Source organism: Osmerus eperlanus, chromosome 5 (genome assembly GCF_963692335.1).
Source record: "Osmerus eperlanus chromosome 5, fOsmEpe2.1, whole genome shotgun sequence".
Lineage (NCBI taxonomy): Eukaryota > Metazoa > Chordata > Actinopteri > Osmeriformes > Osmeridae > Osmerus > Osmerus eperlanus.
Window position 1 is genome coordinate 11,821,445 of NC_085022.1, and position 18,902 is coordinate 11,840,346.

Consider the following 18,902-nt stretch of genomic DNA (forward strand, 5'->3'; position numbering starts at 1 on the left):
AACTCACCTTTGAAGTAGCTAATTTCCAGTTGAAATCCAATGCGTACAAGACGGTGTTGAACCCCTGCAAAATCTCTTCTGAAACCCCAATTTGAGCGATGCGTTGAAATGGGCATGCGCAAAGTTGTTGCTCAGGGGCAGACTGAGGGGCAGGTTTGCTAAGGAAGAATTGTAATATTCTGTGATGACTTGTCTTTGGAAATGAAACTCTTAAGAGTCGCTTACCTTTTGGTCACATTTAACAATTTTGTATCACAAAAATTATTGGAGCACAAATTTGCATTGTGTGTCATACAGCTTTGGTGTGCTATACAAAGAATGTTTGCTTAATCATGTTACACATCACACATTGATTGCTTTTGTACATGTTTATAGTAAAGAATGAAAGACTAAATTATTTTCCAGATTCAGTCTTATTTATTAAAGCTATGTTTCTGCATATGAGAAAATTGATGACCAATGACATGCTGGGGCTGAGCTGCACATGAATTACATGCATTGTCTACATTTATACGTGCTGGGTGCAACATTTAATATTGTGTGTGATTGAAATTCATGTAGACTATGGGTACATTGCAAAAGTGTCAGAACTGAGAGCAGTCCAGTGTGATCTCTCCATCTCTGGATAAACCACTATATGCACTCGAGATCCGTTGTCCTGCGACCAAAGAGCGACTTAGCCGCAACTTAACCCATGGTACCAAAAAATAACGTAACCAGCCGACCAAGGTACAACGTCTCGGCAACGTTGTCCACGGGTCTAAAAATAAGGTAATTAGCCGACCAATGTACAACGTCGCGGCAACGTTGTCCATGGGACCAAAAAATAACGTAACCAGCCGACCAAGGTACAACGTCGCGGCAACGTTGTCCAGGGGACCAAAAAATAACGTAACCAGCCGACCAAGGTACGACGTCGCGGCAACGTTGTCCAGGGGACCAACAAATAACGTAACCAGCCGACCAAGGTACGACGTCGCGGCAACGTTGCCCACGGGTCTAAAAATAACGTAACCAGCCGACCAAGGTACAACGTCGCGGCAACGTTGTCCAGGGGACCAAAAAATAACGTAACCAGCCGACCAAGGTACGACGTCGCGGCAACGTTGTCCAGGGGACCAACAAATAACGTAACCAGCCGACCAAGGTACGACGTCGCGGCAACGTTGCCCACGGGTCTAAAAATAACGTAACCAGCCGACCAAGGTACAACGTCGCGGCAACGTTGTCCAGGGGACCAAAAAATAACGTAACCAGCCGACCAAGGTACAACGTCGCGGCAACGTTGTCCAGGGGACCAAAAAATAACGTAACCAGCCAACCAAGGTACGACGTCGCGGCAACGTTGTCCAGGGGACCAACAAATAACGTAACCAGCCGACCAAGGTACGACGTCGCGGCAACGTTGCCCACGGGTCTAAAAATAACGTAACCAGCCGACCAAGGTACAACGTCGTGGCAACGTTGTCCATGGGACCAACTGGCAACATTCCCTTTATAACGTAGCTACGACGTTGCCACGACGTTGCCAGAAGGTAACGTCGCGGGTTACCAACTGAGCACTTACTGGCAACGTTGCCGCAACGTCATGTGTTAGCTGGGAATATAGCGGGACAAGCTATTCCTTAGGCCTACTTCTCAGCGTGAGAAATCCGAGGTGTTGCGTGAGAGCGCGTGAAATGGTTGAAATGCGTGAGTCTCACTGCAAATGCGTGAGTTTTGAGAGCCCTGAATTAAACATAATCTGTATGTTCTAAACTTTAATGCAGATTTTAGATTGGTTAGTATTAGCTGCCAGTCACTCCTTGTCACTGCGCACCGTTGTCACATTAAAAGGAGCTAACAAGCGTGCAAAATAAATCTATAACATCAGGGCTGCCAACTCCTGCCTCGTCCATTAGGCTACTGTTTACAACGTTAGCAGGACTACTTGGTTGGCGTTCAGGGTTCGAATTACGGGGGAGGTTTGAGGGGGTTTGGGGGGGTTTGGGGGGGGTTTGACCCCCCTAATTAAGACTTCCCCCCCCCCCCCCCCCCTAAAAGAGGTAAAAACCACCGGGGGGTCGATACATTTATATATCGTTCTTACCTGTAATCGTAAATATAACTTTACGTCCTGGAGAAGAAGCTGACCGCCCCCCGATTATCTAGGGTGACCAGATTTGAGTTTGTGAAAAAGAGGACACTTCGCGTCGGCGGGGAGGGGTGTGTGTGTGTGTGGGGGGTGCTGCCGCACTATCTGATCGAAATGACAGTTCTCTCTAGAGTCACAGCTCGCGCAAGAAGGTGGAACGTAAGGAAGATACCCTTTCTAAAACTTGTAAGGGCGTAATAGTTTGTGAAAGACCCAGAGAAACACAAATATCTGACGAGGCAAAATCCCAGACAATTTAGGAATCCCTGCCGGACACATTTTTTAGGTCTCGAAAAGAGGACATGTCCGGGTAAAAGAGGACGTCCTCTTTTACGAATTATACAATGATAATCTAGGGCCTAGATTATCATTGTATAATTCGCACTTTGTTGGCGTTGCCTTCTCAACGTGAGAAATACAAGGTGTGGCGTGAGAGCGTGTGAACTGGTTGAAATGCGTGTGTCTCACGGCCAATGCGTGAGAGTTGGCAGCCCTGGTTTAACATAATTTTTTTTGTTGTGGTGCTGTGCTGTAAAAACTTTGTCGGGTGCTCAGTGGTTGGGAGCACCAGTGCCACCCATTAAAATTGTTTCGAGCCTGTTTAGTGGAAGAGACAGAAATCTCTCAGCAGAGTGGTGAGCTCTAAAAACTGTCATGTTTCACCTGGCCAGGGGTAAAGCTTGCGTACGCACAAAACGGGGCTGAAAATGTGCTTACGCCACTTTCCACGCAAAGGTTGTGATTTATAAAAAACAAACTTGACGGGAGAATGTGCGGTCCTCCACGCAAACTCTGACCCTGCCGTAGGCCTACGCACATTTTGGAAGCAGTTGGAATTGGCGACGCAGATGACCGTACTGTAGTCAGACTGCAGAAAGTGAATGTGGGAAGAACATTACTCGTAATATTTATATATATTGTTTTCCTTACACACGTTTTTTTCACTCGATTTCATAATTATCATGAAGATTAAATCCAGCAGTGTTATTTGCGCTTGTACTGACTGATAATTGTTCCATAAACACCTTGTACAATCCAACTCAAATTTTAAATCAAAATTCAGCGCTGTATGTCTCACCATCAGATTATCCACTACGGGATGTAGGAGGCGGAGATGCCCGAGCCCGACTGCATGGAATACAGGATAACATCACATATCCTACCTTTAGATAACTGCAGAACACATTGTATAACTAAATATATTTCTTTAATACTGTGCATATATCATCATATGTCAAAAACTGGAAATACAGTCGTTAAGATCCCGCGCAATCGCTACACTCTACGTCCTCGTTATCAGTCCAGACTTCAATAGACTACTTCATAACAAAACACTTTTGTTTTCAAATTGTATCTGGATTTGCGGTATCACTGGCACAGTTGACGACACTCGCACTGTTTTTTTTTAATTGGTGATCCAACGGCCACCAAATAATGTGGTTTTCGGGCCTCCACCAATAGGTTAACAGTGTCTAAGAAGTTGTCATGCGCCATGATTCACCGTGAAGAACAATCGCATGCCAGGGTCATGCGATTGTTCATGAGGTGCTTTGCATTGACCATTTATGGTTAAAAATGGGCGTGTTCAGGGCGGGGTGAAATGCAGATTCACGTACGCACACTTGTGGGTAGTCTGTGATTTATAAAGGGAACATTGCTTACAGGTGTGCGTACGCACGGTTTTATAAATCGGATTTTTTGGGGGGCGTACGCCATTTTAGGCTTTTGGGCGTACGTACACTTTTAGTAAGAATCCTAAGCACAGTTTTATAAATGAGACCCCTGGACCTGACCTAATCGACACAAAGTGAGGTTGACTTAAGAAACTGTTAAAAATGCACTTGCATCCCCTTAATACTCCACTCACCAAAGAGCTGCAGGGTAAACGAACACTTACATTGCTGACATTACTGACTTTATCTGTCCTGAGTCACTGAATAGCCTTCTCAAGTGAATTTAGTTATATTTTATGGTATAGGACAAGTCCCGGGTCTGTAGAGGTGGTGGGATGAAACATAGTCATGCTTCATCAGCTCTTACTCCTTGCAATTACAATTCAAATCACTTTGATTGAAACGTTTTGTTTTACACAATACTTCGTACTTTAGATACCCTGCTGGAGCGATTGCATCCTTATCAGCGGAATGTGCACCAAAAAATCACTACCCCTAGAATACCTAAGAAATTCTGAACATAAGCAGCCTTTTTATTTTATGACCTCAGTTGCTGTTTGATGGTGGGAGAGCTTTGGGGGGGGAGAGAGTAAAGCATGTTGTGTGTGACATCTCCAAAAATCTGTGTTGTCTGGCCTCACGGTGTTAGCAGCTTTCTGACACATAATTCGTTGTTTGCGATGCCCTGCCCGATTATGGTTTCTCTCTGTCGCAAAACTGTCCGCTCCTTTTCATTAGCTGTCAGCATGAATGTTGTTCCCTGTCAGTTTGTTTCACACAGCAGGCAGAAAAGGGCCTGTGCCCTGAGTCTCAAAGGCTCTACACTTCCATTTAGGGCTTTTCCTCTGCATTCTCCTCAAAGTCTTTATAAGGTCAAAGCCCTGCTGTCTGGGTGGTTTACTGGTTGGAGGATGTTGTGGCCTGGCTTTAGTTAGCGCAAGGAGAGGATGTTTGTTTGAAAGATGTTTGGATTTACAGTCTGCGGTCTTTACACATCGGTAGAGGCGTGTTTACAATTGGTTCAGGTTATCTCAATCCATTTCCCATCAAGTATTTTTGGAGTGCCAACATTGTTTGTGTTCTCACTCATCCCAGATCTGCGCTGTGCTGCTGGCTGGTGTTTGTGAAGGTCTGGAAATCCGTGAAACAATACTAGGCAGCTGTGACGTTCGGTCCAGTGCTTTGACCTGTAACCCTGTGAAGTCATGCTAACCCTCTGGCCCATTCTCATCCATTCTAGTCCCCCTTTCCTGTCGTGTCTGTGGTCATGTGTGGAAGACATTCCCTTGATTACCGCAGAGACGTGAAAATCGAAATGCCTGGCAGTCTCCTGATCCTCGGTCAGTTTTGGATCCCTCTTACACCCGGCCTCAATCTGGCCCCCCTGTGAAAGTGGCACGTGCCGTTGTTTGGACTCCCACATCGCCCTGTGTCCTCAAGCTCTGATTGAGCTCAGAGGATTACCAAGCAAACTTGAGCTGGATTAATGAAGGAGAACATGGAATCTCCTCTGCACAGTGAGAACGAGACGTAAACACAGCTCATGGCAGCAGCCATTTCTCCATGCCATGTCTCTGACAATCTTGCCCCACTAGAGTCTTTATTCAACCAAACACGTCGTATCATCCTCCCCAACGCTGCACTGAATGTAAACATATTACCTTTGATTGTCTGTGCCCGAAAGAAAACCCCTGTTCATTTTGGTTCGCTAAGCGTACATCTGTGTGCATTTTTAATGCCACTGTGTTACTGCAGGCTTACGTGCAACACATTCCAGCACTCTGTCATCTTTAGAGTGTGGATGTTAGGTTAAATGTAGGTTCTTTAAGATGTCGCAGATGTCTGCCTTGACTCTGTCCTCCTGGGCTCCACGGCGATCTTGTAAGGAGCAGAGTTGGTCAGGCGACTGTTGTTTATGGGGTGTATTATGGTTTAATCTTTGCACTGTGTTTGGACGAGCAATTAGAAGGAGCTCAATAAACTGAAAGTCCCTGTAAAAGTGGTCCCAGGTCTGTGCTCTAATTGCTAAGAATGGGGATAAAGCTGCTATCATGTTGAGATTAATGGTACACCGTTAAACATGCTCGTACCGCTAAATGATATTCTAGATTAATATCCCCAGAATACTAGATCTTCTGAAATATTATGGGAGTAGGGCTCTGCCACGAATTGAGCTATGCATAGTGACCAAGGTTTCCTAGCCAAACTCCTTTGTGTTCAGAGACACAGCTATTTATTCTGTTCAATCATTGAGTTTAAAAAGGCAAACATTTTCATTTTTATTGCACAGTGGATTGCACAGGTCATAGGGTGGGCTTCCTGGTTAATTAATATAACTATAAGACATGACTTATAAGCAGCAGCTTGAGGGGCCTATTCTACTGGTCTCTAAGCAAATTAGAGGCAGACAAAAGCACAAGAGCCCAGCTTTGTTATTGAATTACGTCGGCAATGCTCTGCTGAGAGTATTATTCACAGGATGCTCAAAGGCTTGGGGATATAAAACAGGAACAAATTAGTTTGTTTTGTACTTATTCCATAACAGGACTGCTCGAGGATAGGAATAGGATGTCCAATGCACTGTCAAATAACATCTAGATGATGATGACCAACTACACTGTCTAAGAACAATGCCTTCTTGGAGAGTTCCTAGTTTCTTCTTCTTGCTTATTAAATATCAGTATGTGTGTGTTTGACTAGGTGTAGGGGGTTTCTTTCAAATGACCTTTCTCTTATGACTAGATTCCACCTGCTTGTATAACTGGATACCTACTTGAGTCATATGAGAACAGAGACATGGAAACAGATGGAAAATGAATGAGAGAGAGAGAGAGAGTTTTTAAGGGTCTGTTAGATGCACCTGCTTGTCTGGAGAGGAGCAGATCTTGTGCTTCACAAAAACATATCTTCAGACTGTTCTAAAAATACGTTTGTCCATCTCCTGTCAACCAGATAATATTTCCATTGGGGGCAGTGGGTTACAGTTGTGCAGATAGCTTGGTTATGTTTTTAAGTAGTAGAGATGGACTGGTAAACATCTCAACATTTTATCATTGTGTGGAATGATTCAACCTGCTGAAAAATATTAAATTCATCTTCGAGAGAACTATGTTCAAGTCTGAAATCGTACAGTTTGCATGTTTAGTAACTGTTGAATGAACCTAGTGCATGGTCCTTACACAGTTAAGAGCTGCCTGTGCTGGTGATAGGAAAATGTAGTCATGTTATTACCAAGGAGACTATGTGTCTGAAAACACAAGCGGCAGAGAAAAAGAGAGAAACAGAGATAGGGGAAAAAATGAAACTGAGAATGAGAGACCTAAACATTTTTAGTCTCTGGTTTTGGACTCATTGCCATCATCTCCTGGTAGGTGTTTCCTCTTTGAGGCTTCCTGTGGTGAAAGAAATAGTGGTGTTGCTATGACGAGACAACACACGGTTTCTAAGGAAACTCATGAAACATAGACCGCACCACACTAATTTGATGCACCACAGTTCAGTTAGCAAGCACACCCACAGTGAATTTCATTGGTATCCTTTAACATCCCTGAAACCCTTCCTTTCCTTCACTCAACTTATGTTGGACAGTGTGGCCGTACCACATAGACTTAAAAGCAATAAAGTGTCATGTTTACATTTACATTGTCATTTAGCAGACGCTCTTATCCAGAGCAACTTACAGTAAGTACAGGTACATTCTCCCCAAGGGTGAAGTGCCTTGCCTAAGGACACAACGTCATTTGGCACGCCCGGGAATCGAACTGGCAACCTTCAGATTACTAGCCCGCTTCCATAACCGCTCAGCCACCTGACTCCCTATGTTAGTGAATACAACTATTAAAATTGTAAGCTAAGCATAGTATTTTAGCAACCCAATAATGTCCTGTATATGTAGGATTCAAGTGAGCATAAAATGGACCTAGCCTAAAGCCCCAGGGCCATACTGGACCAGAGCAGGACCCTGATGTACCATGGAGTCCTAGGGCTGGTACTAGTGTGGCTGCTTTACTGTTTACCCGAAGCCAACATACCAGGTTGGTCTTACCGTCATCTGTCCTGACAACTGGGAGTCGCTGAAGGCCTCGGGAGGAGGCTATGTTTCTCATTCGCAGCGAGCAAACACAAACTCTTCTTTTTGTCTTCCGTTTGCCGAGTAAGTGACCCAAACGACCCACGTCAGGATCGAATAATAAGAGGCAACCTGTTCGGCCTGCTCTTTCGCATCGGAGAAAGCTCATCGACGCGTGAGGTGTGATGTTATACGGACGTGACACTCCTGTCAGGCTTGCTGAGCACATGTGTTGATTCTTAGCATCTAAAGGCAGCGCTCTCCACACAGCAGCTTTCCAGGAAGATGTATTTTCCTGAATGGTGAAATTGAGTCACGTTTCCATGTATGCTCATTAATTGCCTGCTCGGGGCGTATGAGTAACATCTGTCCTGCTGACTGGAGCCTCCCTCCTGGTAGGGGTGATGCTGGCCGACCGGGAGCCAGCATGAGGCTAATGTGGGGCGGCTGGCGGTCTCAGTGTGAGTTCCCTCCCCACCCTGCTTCCAGCTCATTAATGGAGCTGAAATGCGGTAGAATCATCTGGAACAGCGTGATGTGCGACTGCTTCAGAGCATCTCTTTCTGAATCAGGACAATTAGTCGACCCAGCCAGGGCCTAATGCCGCACCTCATCCACTAAGTGTTTCCAGCATTTTAATCGAGAGCGCCACTTTTTGCGTTCCGAGGATCTTGTTTTGCATCACGTTTTCTTTCATAGAAATGTATTTGATCAATGCATGTCAGTTGTTACAAATTTGATTTGATGTTTGTGTTAATTAGTCCTGGTATCATCTCTAAAAGAGTCCAGTTGCATATTGTGCCCACCTCAAGCATCCCTTTAATGCAGTCAAACGAGTTATTGGAATAGGAGATACTGGTGGCTGAGATGAAGAGTGCCAGGTAGGTTTTCCTGATGTCAGTGCGTCTGCCCCTGTGTGTGAGTCATTGTGCCAGGCTCCTGCCCCCCTGACAGATAGCCGTTTTTAATGAGGATTTGTGACTGACCAGGCTACATATTGAAACTCCAGCTGTCCACTCCATTAGATTTGGAGTACATTAGCTTTGTAGCTAGCTCCCCTCAAACTGAGGAGATTATGTTTCTATGTAGACCAGCTATTGCCCTGTTGTGTGTGGACTATATTGCCTTTTTCTCTCAGAATAGCTGCTGTGTCTGAGACTCTGTGAGGTTTGTCTATGTAGTTATCCATTAGCTCAAAGCTACTCAGTTTCATCAACATCCTTTACAATGGCAATACCTCTACACATTTGTTTTGATTTGTCAGTCAGCTAGCGTGCTTTGATCAGGATGCTCTATCTGCAAGTTGACACGGTTTCTAGAACTTGGTAATGTTTTCTAATTGGTGTCTTGTGTACTGCCTGAATTGACAGTAAAACAAATGCGCCACCTTGTGGCTGAGAGAGGAATACACTAGATTGCACTAAAATGGTATTTGGCTATGTGAATGTTGTTGAGAGTTTAACGTGCTAAGAGGTGTTATTCATTGATAAGTGATAACTGATTTTTTTGTAAATATTTTTTGGGCCCGGGCCGCTACATGTTTAGCTCCCATACCCAGACCCCGCCCCGCGGGGTGAACCTTTGCAGCCAATCGCAAACAGCCAGGCATCTAGCACAGACAATACAGTACAACAGGGACAACAGTGTGTGCATGTGTGTGCTCCTGCATTTATGGACCTGACTCAGTGGCTACATGTTTGGTTTTCTTTCAGCCAGTGTTTCACCTTTCTATTAAATGTTTTCAGTTCGGTTTGTGTTTTTATTCCAGTGGGTAAATCATTAAAAAAATGGGTCCCTATCACTGAAAAACATGACTGGACGAAAGTGGTTTTTGCGCCCCTCTGCTATGCAGTTGCCACCCACTGCTCCCCTAGTGGCCACTCTCCTTGTATTTGTTTTTGTCACAAAAGGACAGAGTACTGCTGGAGCTAGATTATTTGTGCATTTAAAAGTCAGTTTAAGAAAAGAGAACTTAATAAAGCTATCAAAATGATTCTGTACAATCAAACAGTGGTTTCCACATTGTTGGTTTCTGATCCATTATTTTCAGTGCCTGTTCGTTTAATGATATGATGGGTTTGACTGTTGTCTGGGAGGCTTGGCCCCATACAGTAACACAGTAGGATAAGTGAGAGAGTATCATGGCATGAAAAAACATTAAAGCTGCCTTGACAGGTATGTAATGCCTTATCCTTCTGAAACAGATTATAGATTCATTCTATCATTTAATTATATCTTCTGTGTTTCCTTGCAGGAATCCTCTTCTCTACCTTGGTGTTTGGGCCCGCCTGTGGCTTCATCCTGGGATCTCTCTGTACCAAGTTCTACGTGGACGCTGTCTTTATAGACACCAGTGAGACACTGTTCCAAGTCTGCCTAAACTAAATCCAGTTTAGCGGTTTGTGTCGTGTCTTGGTCATTTGTGCTAACTTTGTGTTCCCTTGCCACAGGTCGGCTGACCATCACCCCTGACGACCCTCGGTGGATTGGGGCTTGGTGGGGGGGTTTCCTCCTGTGTGGTGCCTTACTGTTCTTCTCAGCCCTCTTCATGTTTGGCTTCCCCCAGTCTCTGCCTCGCCGGGATGGGGAGGACGGGGGGGAAAGTGAGCAGGCTATGCTCTCCCCTTCCACCTCCATGGACTACAAGCCCAAGCCCAGCAATGGTGTGGCGCATAATCACGAGCCGACCAACAGCCCCACCTGCTGTCAGCAGCTCCGAGGTAGGAACAACCGACACAACGCTAATTACAAATGGCTACTGTCACTAGATCAGCTTGTTATCCACACACGGATAAATGTACAATGACCTGTGTTTGCCAACACGCATCCCTGTGTCATATCAGGACTCCTCAGTGACCATGGTGCTGATTATAACACAGGTTTCCCAATAGTTACAACTTTGTTTATAAAAACAAATTGCCACAGTTAGTTAGTAGCAACACAATCATTCACAAATGTACCGACTGACCTTGAATTCACGCACAAAGTATCGGAGGTATGCACTAGGGAATCTAGGACAGGCATATTTAGTGACCTTCCTTTTGGGTATGCCAAACACACATAAATAAATAAATCCAATCAATCCACCTCACCTGGCGTTCCTACTATCTCTACATGTTTTACGTAGCACACCTGGATCCAACCCACTTTTGTCCCACTAGGCGCTAGCTGCCACACCTGGACAAACCAAATCACTGGAGGGGTTGATATGGGGTCAGATGGCTGAGCGTTTAGGGAATCGGGCTAATAATCAGAAGGTTGCTGGTTCGATTCCAGGCCATGTCAAATGACGTTGTGTCCTTGGGCAAGGCACTTCACCCTACTTGCCTCGGGGGGAATGTCCCTGTACTTACTGTAAGTCGCTCTGGATAAGAGCGTTCGCTAAATGACTTAATGTAATGTAATATGATGGGAGAAGAAACTGACAGTTTACTTTCCTTTAGTGACACAAAATAGCTACATACCGCAGGGCTTAGAATACCGCAGGGCTTAGAATCTTGTCAATTTTGTGGCGTTAAGTGTCTTTGCTCTTCCTCCTCTCCTCAACAGTGATCCCCAAGGTTACCAAGCACCTCCTCTCCAACCCAGTGTTCACCTGCATCACCCTGGCAGCCTGCATGGAAATCGGCGTGGTCGCCGGCTTCGCTGCGTTCCTGGGGAAATACCTTGAGCAGCAGTTCAACCTCACCACCTCCTCCGCCAATCAACTCTTAGGTTGATTTCACCAAAACACTTTCTCTCTGTCTCTCTCTGTCTCTCTCGCTCGCTCGCTCACTCACTCACTCCATTTCCGTCTCTCTCTCTTGCTCGCTCTCTCTCGCTCTCTGTTTCTCTCTTCCTCTCGCTCCCTCTCTCTTTTGCTCTCCCTCTCTCTTCCTTCTCTCTATTAGACACACACACACACAGACTGCAGTATGCTAACCAGGTCTGTCTCCCCTGTCCGTCCCCGTCCCCCCCTGACAGGTATGACCGCTATTCCCTGTGCGTGTCTGGGGATCTTCCTGGGGGGCTTGCTGGTCAAGAAGCTGAATCTGTCAGCGCTGGGTGCCATCCGTATGGCCATGCTAGTCAACCTGGTATCCACTGCCTGCTACGTCTCCTTCCTCTTCCTGGGCTGTGACACCGGCCCTGTCGCTGGGGTGACCGTCGCCTATGGCAACGAGTAAGAACCCTGTGTGCCTATTGCGATGCATAGCGTTTCTGTTTGTGAGGGCTTGGGAAAGAGTGTCCATGTAGTCACTGTACTTCATTGTAGTGTTATGTTATTGTGACATTACATTATTTAAGTGCTCATTTACAGTAGTAACCAGTAAGCAGTTTACATAATTATAATTAATCACAAAAACAATTTCTTCTCATAAGTAGAAAAGTCTTTCTCCACAAAGTGTCTAATGTGCTGTTAACGTAGCCTGACATAATATTTTTCACTATGGGGAATAATGAGTTTTTTAAATGGTCTTAATGTAAACAAGTGTTTAGGGTGGTGGAGACAGCTGACATTGCTTAGCCACAAGCTTGTTAATATTTGAATACTGAAATTGCAGGCTTTCTCATGTCGGAACAAACCCTTGATTACATGTGCATGCTTAATAAATCTATGCAGTACAACATAGGCTAGAGACAAAGCAAAGGGGAAGGAAAACGGATATCACACTGTCTTAAAGCAGCCATCTCAAGGAGTACTTATTGCAGTACAGTATGGGTTTTTCCTGAATCCTTTATATGTCTCCCTTATCCTCTCTCTCTCTCTCTCCCTCACTCTGCCTCTCCCCCTCCCTCTGTCCATCTCTCTCTTTTCTTCTCTTTCCCTCCCTCCCTATTTCCCTCCGTCCATCCGTGTCTCTCTCTCTCTCCCTCCCTCTGTCCCTTTCTCCCTCCCTCCCTCTTTCCCTCCCTCTGTCCCTCTCCCTCCTTCTCGGTCTCCCTCCCTTTTTCTCTACCTCTGGCCCTCTCTCTCTCCCTCCTTCCCTCCCTCTGCCTCTCTCTCCCTCCTTGTCTGTCTCCCTCCCTCTTTCTGTCCCCCTCCCTCCCTCCTTCTCTCTCCCCTCCTTCTTTCACTCCAGGACCCTGCGCGTAGGCCAGAAGCCTGAGGCGGCCTGCATCAGTCACTGTAACTGCTTCACGTCGTCTGTCAGTCCAGTTTGTGGCTCCAACGGCGTCACCTATCTGTCCTCCTGCTTCGCCGGCTGCAACAGATCAGTGAGCACAGGCACCCCGCCCCCCCTCACTCAGGTCATTACCCTGGCAGGCAGACCCCCCCCCCAGCCCCATTCACACTGTGCCCTGTGATAGATAGCCATTTAGCACAGTCCATATGCTGTGGTCTGTAACCAGGCCAGCAGCCTTCTTGGGGACAGAGTCACTATAATAAATACAAAATACAGTGGTCTGGCTGAAACTAATACAGTGAATAGATTGTATTCTTGCACAGCTATGTATCACTTAAATTACCTTTCATTAAAACTAAGTGGCTTCATTCATGTCCTGTCACAGGTTCAAAAACATCCTTCAGGGGCCTTATTCGGCTATTTTATGGCTTGTAAGTCCAGGCAGGTATTTCTCCCCCGTGGAACAGACGCTAGTTTCCAGGCGAATGTTCTCTTCATTCAAATCCCATCCAGCGAACGTCCTTGCCCGCCTCGTGTGTGTGAATCACAGTTATTATCTCAGCCTTGCCATCAGTCAGAGCACTGACCTTTCTACAGATGGATGTTTACATCAACACTACACAACCCACGCCAGGAAGAACGATGCAGGAACTTTTACTGCTCCTCGCTAAAGCAAACTCCAGTGTGATCTAGCTTTGTTGCTGTGTTTAGAATCGGACCGGCTGCTCGTGTATATCCAGCGACAGTGAGTTTGCCACGGCAGTCCCAGGGAAGTGCCCCAGCCCTGGCTGCCAGGAGGCCTTCCTCATCTTCCTGTGTGTCATCTGTGCCTGCAGCATGATTGGAGCCATGGCCCAGACACCCTCTGTCATCATCTTGATCCGGTACCAAACCCTCAGTCCTGTGTGTGCGTGCATGAGAAGCAACCTGTGGTGTAGTGAAAACATGCTGACATTCCTCTGTTTGTTCCCCCTCAGGACTGTGAGCCCTGAGCTTAAATCCTATGCTCTTGGAGTTCTGTTTCTCTTGCTGCGACTCATAGGTAAGACATGATCTGAACCTCCCTTATACACCCCACATTTTTATATGATGTTCAAAACAAGACGATGTGTTACTTTTTGGGGTACCTTTCAATGATTCCAATTCTTTTGGGTCTCCTGTATTTAAGCTTTATACCAGTTTTTAAAAAATGTTTTAAGATGTGCTTGATTTATTTTATTTGATTGTTCTTCTTACTCTGTCTTATTCTTCGCTGACTAGCACAGATGTGAGAAACAACATTGGTTCATTCACCTACGGAGTTGAAGAGCATGTGTTGACATTTGAATATCCCCCTCACACTTGTTTTGCAGGATTCATCCCTCCTCCCCTGATCTTTGGTGCTGGAATCGACTCAACATGCCTTTTCTGGAGTACAGAGTGCGGGGTTAAGGGTGCCTGCCTGCTGTATGACAATGTAGCTTACAGGCATCTTTATGTGAGCCTGGCCATCATTCTCAAGGGAATAGCCTTCCTCCTGTACACCACCACCTGGTACTGTTTACGCAGGAACTATAAGAAATACATCAAAAGTAATGAGGGTCACTTGTCCCCAACTGAACTCTTCCCTTCTGGGCACACCCTTGACAACATGGGGAAGGATGGAAGTCAGAACCCAGACAGCCGGACAAAGTTTATATACAACCTAGAAGACCATGAGTGGTGCGAAAATATGGAGTCCGTTTTATAGATTTTGTCCCAAGATGAGGAGGACCTGAGGATCTACTTGGAATTCCATCAGGAGATCGTCCTCTGTCTTCTGTTGTTAGGATAAACTTTTCTCTTCCAATAAAGATAATCCTGGGGCCCAAGTCAGGGCCTTGAAAGACTGTTGCTGCTTTCTGCTTCACATCCTCTGTAACTTTTTAGGGGTCCATTTTGATAGTTGAGACAGTCGCTTGTCAGCAAGGTGTTGTCCAGTGTCAGTAAATTCTGTTGTGATTGTTGGAAGAACACAGGTTTCATCTGGCTCAGTCCAAAGCTTCTAGTTAGGAGCTATCAGTTACCATAGGCCATAGGAGCATTAGTTTGTCAATATAATGCTACTGTTGTAGTTGCCATATTTCTCAACTCTGTAATGGATCCAGTCCATTACCTGACATAAAATGTTCCTGTCAGTCAAATCAATTCAGTGTGTTGTATGTATGACAGCTTTCTCTCTTGAAAAGAGATTACATAGTTTAAAAACTATTGAAAATACCTGATAGTTGCCAAGAGTTTACAAATCGAGAGATATGTCATTCTGCATTGCGTTCTTTGCTATTTATTGAGAGGGAAACAGAGCCTCATGTACTGTAAAGTGGAGAGTAGAGAATGTTTTAAAGTAGCCGCCTACTATGTGCTTTTAATGTCAGAATCAAGTCAAGTGGTAGTCAGTAGAATGGTGTTTATTGTTATTAACAGCATACACTGTTCAGAAGCTGCCCTCTTGCTAGAACTCTGTATTTTTTGATTAACTTGAGTCATATCCAAAACCACCATCTATCGGTTTATTATTTGTCAGATTCAGTTCGATAGGGTCTTTATGTTCTTGATTTTCAGATTTGCTGACTATATTTAACCCTAATATGTCTTAATATGAGGGATTATTCAGATATTTTTTTTATTTATCTCGGATTTGGTATTTTGCACCTTGTAGAAAGCAAGTATTGGAAAGTACTGAAAGTCTTTTTATGTGTTTTGATTACATATTCAAGCAAAACGAGATTACAATTAATATATTTGTTTTTGGTAGTTTCTAAATATATATAGAAATACTGTACTGAGAGTATAAAAGAAGATTTATTAAAACAAAAATGTTTTGCTATACATGTTGCGATTAAATTGGGGTAATAAATAAATAATATAAAAGAAAAATAAGCATAAGGCAAAAGAAAATGTGTTATTAGGCATGCAAAATCTGCATGTAAAGTTGCAAAAAATGGTACAGGAGGTGAATAGTTCGTGGAAAATAGGTTGATATCCCGCTAAATACAAAACACATATTTTATTACCCCTACTATTTAAACCTCTTCAATTTGTGTGGGCACATACTGTATGACTTATTGTGTTACTAATCAAAGTCTCTGCAGATAAGGTTTTTGGCATTGTCACTTTTCTTACACTTTTTTGTATGGCAAGATATCATTTATTTTACTCTGGAAATAAATTATTTTTCAGAAAATCAACCTGTCTCTTGAGGTGTTTTGGATTTATTCTTTCAGACAGTCTGTCTTACTTTTATGCAGCGTGCATCTCAGCTTGTGCTGCCTGCATTCTGCGATACAATGTATTTATCTTTACAACTCAGACCAAGCAAACAAACCTAAAAAGACCTAAATGATCTCTTCTGTCATCTTAACTGACGTGCTACATAGTCTAGTGAGCTATACAAATAGATATAAACAAATCGATACTTCAAATTCAAAATTTGATTTGAACACAAGCACAGTGCACAAAGAGGCCAGTTTTTGCTGCCATGATTATGTCATATTTTGGTTACTTTGGTAGTAGTGTAGTAGGTCTATTTTTTTGCTGTCAGTCCAGTTATCAATGATGAGTCAATACTTAAAAATGCTTTAGATCTAAAGAAGGTCTTCACTCACTGATTGATACTGTAGCTGTCTGTGCCATGGTTCCCTTATTAGGATTCTATTTCTACATCACTGCAGACCCCAAATGCATTTCTGTTGTGCCTACAGACGTTTGTCCGCATGCTGTGATGTCTTGGTACTTTGTACTTGATTCTGAATTTTCTCTGAAAATCACAGTGGACAGCCACACTGCTTTCATCTTGTATGCTTGCAAAGTAGATTAGGGTTCCCCTTGATATGGATTAGATTATCTTCTTAGCCATGACAGATGAACTGGGCTAACGCTGGAGGGGGAGTGAGTGCAGCAGTTTGAGAAGAGGCCTTCAGCTAATCACTGAAGCCCTCAGAGCAATTTGACCACATGGTAGATAAGGACAGGATTCATGTCAACCTTTCGCAAAGCTTCAAGGTTTGCACAACTTTTCAAAGCAGGAAACATTTTTGCTTGGTATTTTATACAGAAGTAATTTTAGTGTGATTGCTGAGGAAGATTTGTGTGTGTGTCTGTTTGTGTGAGCGTGTGTAATCTTCACATTGCATCTGCTCTGCTTCCATAAGTTGCTTGGTTAATGTTTCACATAACCCACAATAAATTTGGGAATACATTGCAGAGGCTAGTTTCTCTAGATCCCTGTGATTCCAGTATGTGAAAACGCATTACAAGTAAATCAAAATGGTGCCACTGCATGTACTGAGGCAGAAAGCTTCCCTTAGGTCCAGTCAATTGCATAATACTGGGACCTTAATGAGTTCAAACCATAAGAAATGTTACCTTAATTTTTCAAACCACATACCACAGATAAAACATTGTATTAAAACAAACAACACAAAAGTTGTACTGTCAATGTGCATTTGACATGTGTCCAAATGACCCCTTCATTTTAAGTGATTGATGAATACTACATTTCATTTGTTTTACAGGTGTGCAGTGTGAGATTGTGCCACAGTTGTGCTATGTCAGAGCTCCAAGTGCAGTGGAAAGCTTTTACGCTGGTACTCATATCCATTACTTTGTTACCATGGCTGATGGCTAAATACTGATGTTCAATTGCATGTAAACTTTAACCAAACTAAAAAAATATATATACGAAATTATTGTAGAGCTCTTGCTCCATTTCTTTATGCATTGTCCGAGTGGGTTTAAGCTAGACACTAATGTCAGCCAACACAATGAGTTTCCTCCACAAAGGACATAAACTGAATGCTAATTATATAACTTCCAGCATCCCAGGCACCTTTATTACAACGACACACTTAGACACGTGCCTCACTCAGCATGCTAATCACACCCTAGCCTTTAAACACAATTACTATTCTTCAACACAAGACAACATTTAAAAAAACTATGGTAAGGCACAAGCCACAAACAGCTCTATCACAACAATACCCATATTTTTTATATCACATTGGGCATCACATTGACAATCAACAATAGAATACTTACAATAGAAAACATTATGGATATTATATAGCTTTCTATTACCATGCCCCCTGTTTGCGAGCACACATTTCAATAAACAGTACACTGCTTCCAGAGAACAGTTTGCTGACATTTAGAGGAAGGTGCAAGCGTGTTACTTCTCACTGTAGAAAGGCCACAACTTTGAGATATCCCTTATAATATAGGATTTGTTGATTTAAAGCACAACAGAGCAAGTAGAAGTACTGATAACCTTGAGATTTTAGGCACATGATACATGATACATGTGCAATATATGGCTCTTGTGAAAGCAGATGTGCTTTGAAGGGCATCTCTAGTCAAATATTGACAAACCATTGCTTAAGAAACCTACTTGGAATACAGAGTACACTTGCAGGATTCTGTATAAATGAGTAAAATGTGTTCATCAATGTACAATGAGGACGTGAAATTCTAAAGCAGAACTTTGAATATTCGCTTGATGGCAAATTCTTTCTGCTGTCTAAATAACCCATTCATGAATTCACCATTCCTCAAGGGCAACATTCTATAGAGGTGTTTTCCATCAATATATTGAACTGACTACCTTTACTACTGGTAATGTACTGGTAGTGGTCTATAAAATACTAAGTACATTCTTAAAAGTTATTTGAGACCTTGAGTTGATGTTCACCCAATGTTTCGTCAAAATAAATGTTGCAGGAACATGTTAGCTGAAATGATGAGACAAATTAACATATTTAATCAGGATGGGAATCATCACAGGAGTCATCACAGTGGTAGAATCAGCTGAAGTTTGGGAAATTACCCACCTACCAAATAACTTGTGAATTGGCATTTCTGGGGAAGTTTATGAAGTATTTTTCCTATATCCATACAGTATCGTA

The 18,902-nt window shown here is 43.6% G+C and overlaps 1 protein-coding gene across 3 annotated transcripts in view; it reads left to right on the plus strand.

Annotated features, from left to right (window-relative positions):
- Positions 1–16,190, plus strand: part of slco3a1a (solute carrier organic anion transporter family member 3A1a) — a 40,025-nt gene extending 23,835 nt beyond the window's left edge. Inside the window, exons 3-10 of one of the 3 annotated variants that reach the window (XR_009930477.1) lie at positions 10,131–10,229; positions 10,327–10,596; positions 11,426–11,590; positions 11,840–12,038; positions 12,940–13,108; positions 13,696–13,887; positions 13,962–14,026; positions 14,337–14,474. Coding sequence is in view for 2 of the 3 variants with exons in the window: in XM_062461641.1 (XP_062317625.1) it covers positions 10,131–10,229; positions 10,327–10,596; positions 11,426–11,590; positions 11,840–12,038; positions 12,940–13,108; positions 13,696–13,868; positions 13,962–14,026; positions 14,337–14,713 (1,517 nt within the window). In the remaining variant the exon portion in view is untranslated. Of the gene's footprint in view, positions 1–10,130; positions 10,230–10,326; positions 10,597–11,425; positions 11,591–11,839; positions 12,039–12,939; positions 13,109–13,695; positions 13,888–13,961; positions 14,027–14,336 lie in introns of all 3 variants that reach the window. The other 2 variants (XM_062461641.1, XM_062461642.1) reach the window with 2 other exon arrangements.
- The last annotated feature ends 2,712 nt before the right edge of the window (positions 16,191–18,902 follow it).